The sequence below is a fragment of the Onthophagus taurus genome, chromosome 11 (assembly GCF_036711975.1).
Source record: "Onthophagus taurus isolate NC chromosome 11, IU_Otau_3.0, whole genome shotgun sequence".
NCBI lineage: Eukaryota > Metazoa > Arthropoda > Insecta > Coleoptera > Scarabaeidae > Onthophagus > Onthophagus taurus.
This window is the reverse complement of record NC_091976.1, coordinates 4,723,058-4,726,675: the sequence shown is the minus strand read 5'-3', so window position 1 is coordinate 4,726,675 and position 3,618 is coordinate 4,723,058. Positions and strand designations below refer to the sequence as shown.

At 41.7% G+C, this 3,618-nt stretch overlaps 1 protein-coding gene across 1 annotated transcript; it reads right to left on the bottom strand.

Moving 5' to 3' along the window:
- Positions 1-240: 240 nt before the first annotated feature.
- Positions 241-1,560, bottom strand: LOC139432007 (uncharacterized). The gene has a single exon (XM_071200336.1). It carries the CDS (start codon positions 1,558-1,560, stop codon positions 241-243), a length of 1,320 nt encoding a protein of 439 aa, XP_071056437.1.
- Positions 1,561-3,618: the final 2,058 nt, after the last annotated feature.

Sequence of the window (3,618 nt, the reverse complement as noted above, 5' to 3'; positions counted from 1 at the left end):
AAATAAAATAAAATGTAAAAAGACGGAAAAAACAGGAAAATAAATAATGCTCTATAATAAATAAATAAAATAAAAGTGTAAACGGACGGACAAACAGGTATGTAAATAAAAGCTCTATGAAAAATAAATAAAATAAATGTGTAAACGGACGGACAAACATGTAGATAAATAAATGTTCTATAATAAATAAATAAAAGACAAAAACAGACATTTATGTAAATAATATCTATATTAAAACAATCAACTTTCCTTTGCAGGAGAAGCTGACGGGGGACCCCCAACGGACGATCGGCGCGACGGCGTCGGTGACGCTTTCATCGCCATAGATCCGCCTGGGGGTTGTCTAGGCGGTGGCTGTGTGCCGCCACCTGCGGTTGCGTTAGGGGGCGTCGTAACGTTACGAGGCCTTCCCTTCTGCCATCCCTTCTTCTTTTTGCGATTATTGTCGGTAGAAGTTTCCGACAAATCGTCAGTCGAAGAGCTTAACGCTCCTTCACGTTTCCTCTTTTCAGACTCCGTATGGGAGAACTGACTTGAGGTTTCCACGTTGTCGGTGAGATCCACCGGCAGGGGAATTTTGAACACCCCTAGATTTCCGGAAGTGCTGGTCGAGGGTTGAACCTTCGCCTTTACTTCCGATTTAATTAGCGGCTTGATGGCGGCTACAATCGCGGGTATTAGGTCTTTAATCAGACTATCATACTTGGGCATAGAAGCGGTTGCAGACGAATACGACACTCCCTGAGTGGGCATGCGTACCGTCGTTTGTTGGAGTTTTCGTTTTGCCTCAACGTACGATAATTTATCCTTCGTCCTTATTTCTTGTATCGCCGCTTCTTTTTTGAAGACGGGGCAGGATCTGGACCGAGCTGAATGCGGTCCACCGCAATTAACACAAACGAGGGGATCCTCGCAAGGTCGTCCCTCGTGGATAGCTTTCCCGCATACACAAATTTGTAAGGCCTCACATCGAAGGGATGTGTGACCATATCGTTGACACTTAAAGCATCTCATTGGAGCCGGTATGTATAGCCTGACATCCAATGAGTAATAAGCGGCCTTGACTTTTTTCGGCAAAATAGGGCTATTAAACGTCAGTATATGATTGGGGGTGTCGCTGAGAACACCCTCTCTTTTAGATTTGATTCTCCTCACCTCTATTACTCCTTGTGACCTCAGTTCCATCTGGATTTCTTCCACGGAGCAATTCAACAAATCAGGACAGTAAACAATGCCTTTCGAGGTATTCAAGGCTCTATGAGGGTTAACCTCCACATCAATATCTCCTATTCGCTCGCTGGCCATGACTCTTTTGGCTTGTGCCGCAGACGCGGTTTCAAGCAACAAACCTTCTCTGGTTTTCTTAATAGATTTGAAATCTCCATACAAACCGTACAATTGCTTTTGCAACACGAACGGGCTAAGTTTGTCGAACGACAAACCGTTCAAAGCCTTGACGACAAGGAACCGGGGAGTGACCTCCTTTTCCGAGTTCGTCAAGTTGCCCGTTTTTTTAGAGGCGGGCGCCTCTTGAATGGGTTTTCTCGTAGGATTTTCCATTCTATTGGGTTCACCAGCGCTTCGTGTAGAAAGGAACGGGCTGAGAATGGTTGGGAACGGGTATACCCTCGGTTAAAGAAACCTACCCCAGTTCCCCGGGGCCCAACCCTCATTTTATCGATTCCGGATAAACACGGACGAATCGATACTCGTTCGGGGCAATGCGGATTCCGACCTCCGCATCCATTCTACACTACCTGATCAGGGCCCGAAGTGGCTGGCCTCTGACACGTACCCAGTCCCCCCTCGGCAGAGCAAGCTCACATCAGCCTCCTCCACCCCCGGCCGAGACACCGGAGGCTTCGTCAGCACTCCCAGGGTTTCCAAAATACGTGCCAATCACATAAAAACGAAAAAGAAGACGAAGAACAAGAGACGTAACAAGCCGGTGCCGTGCCGGTCCTGGCAAAAAACAGACTATAGAAGTCCGGCTGGTTGGTCCGCGTCGGGTTAACCCGATACTCGTCGAAGCGAGCGTTCCCCTATCCGCCACCTGGGGACGCGCCCGGTGGGGGTCCAGCTCCCCCGCGGGTGAAATCGTTGTTATATCTTTTCCTGCTAAAAGAAATTTTAGCACATTTTTCCTAATTTAGAAAGTTTACTCTTATAACAATAAGTGTTAAAACAATGCAGATCAGTACATTTCAGATAAAAAAGCACAGGAACATAAAGCACAAACCATCGACATTTTTTTGTATTAATCGCTGTCACCGTTAAAACATTTTCTGCTGTTGATCAACATTTCATAAAAACGAAAGTATGCACTCTTGTAAGTGAAATTGAAATCAATTTTTGGATACCGTGGAAGATGAAAGCAACAGTTTTACGAACGTTCCGACTCCATCCAGCAATGAAGCGTCAACTGTATAACCAGCCATTGGCGAAGTTCGCGAATATGAGGAGGATGATCCACTAGAGCAATCGTCACGAATTTCATCTCGTCATGGATCATATCCAAAAACTGGTAGTTCTGCCTCACCCACAAATGACCAAACGTCTAGCAATGCCAATATTTCGATCAAATTCCAAAACACGGAAAGAAAATTTTACTCACCACAAATATTTGCTGGAAAGACAGCAAGTTTCAAAAGGTATATAAAAGAGCTTATACATAGTGCAGAACCTCAAGATAACGAAATTAATATGTTTTTCAAAGCAATGGCAGCTACTGTGAAAAATTTCCGACCATATCTTGTTACCTGGACGAAAGCGAGTATTTTTAAAATAGTAACGGAAATGGAAATACTAAATCAACAATCGTCTTTTCCACACACCACACAATTTTCAAACATACGTTATAATGAAAATCGGATACGGTTTCTCGGGCTTTAGCACAAGCCTTTCAATGTGTAGATAACGAATAATATCTACTGCTTCTACTCATGTACTATACCTATCTTAGTACCTATCACTGATGTACCTGCTGTTTTTGTACATGCATGATTATGTAAATACGGTTTTTTTTGGGGATTACGGTTATAACTTTTATTGATATTTATTGTGGTAAAATAACAAATTATTACATTGATTATTACGTTCAATATTTTATTACTAATTATTTTAAATTGGTCAATAGATTTTCATTCAATTTATATTTTGATTGTAAGTTGTTCTTTTTTGTGTTCGTTCTTCTTTGTAATTACTACTAAGTTCGGACTTAATTGGTTTGTGGCAGTTTTCAATAGGGACTTTGTTTAAGTCAATGGCGCCCTTAAAAAATCGAACTCACTCGTCTCCACTGTTTAAAAGCCGGGCAGTAGCCAAATCCCTAATTGAGGCTTGCATTGTCTTATTTGTGGTAACTGCAAGCAAAAATATGGCTCATCAGAATATTTGGCATGTCAGGGTATTTTTGAGAAAGAATAGAGCAGCTTTTCTATCGCTTTATCGTTTATTCGAAATGATTGATTTATTAAGTGATTTTAACCAATTCGGCATTCCTGAAAACGAGTTTATATTATGATATTCTATATTTTGTTTGAGGATAATTGTGCTAATTATAAAAATGCTACACAATATTCATTAGTTGAATATTACGTTCCATTTAATTTGAAACAA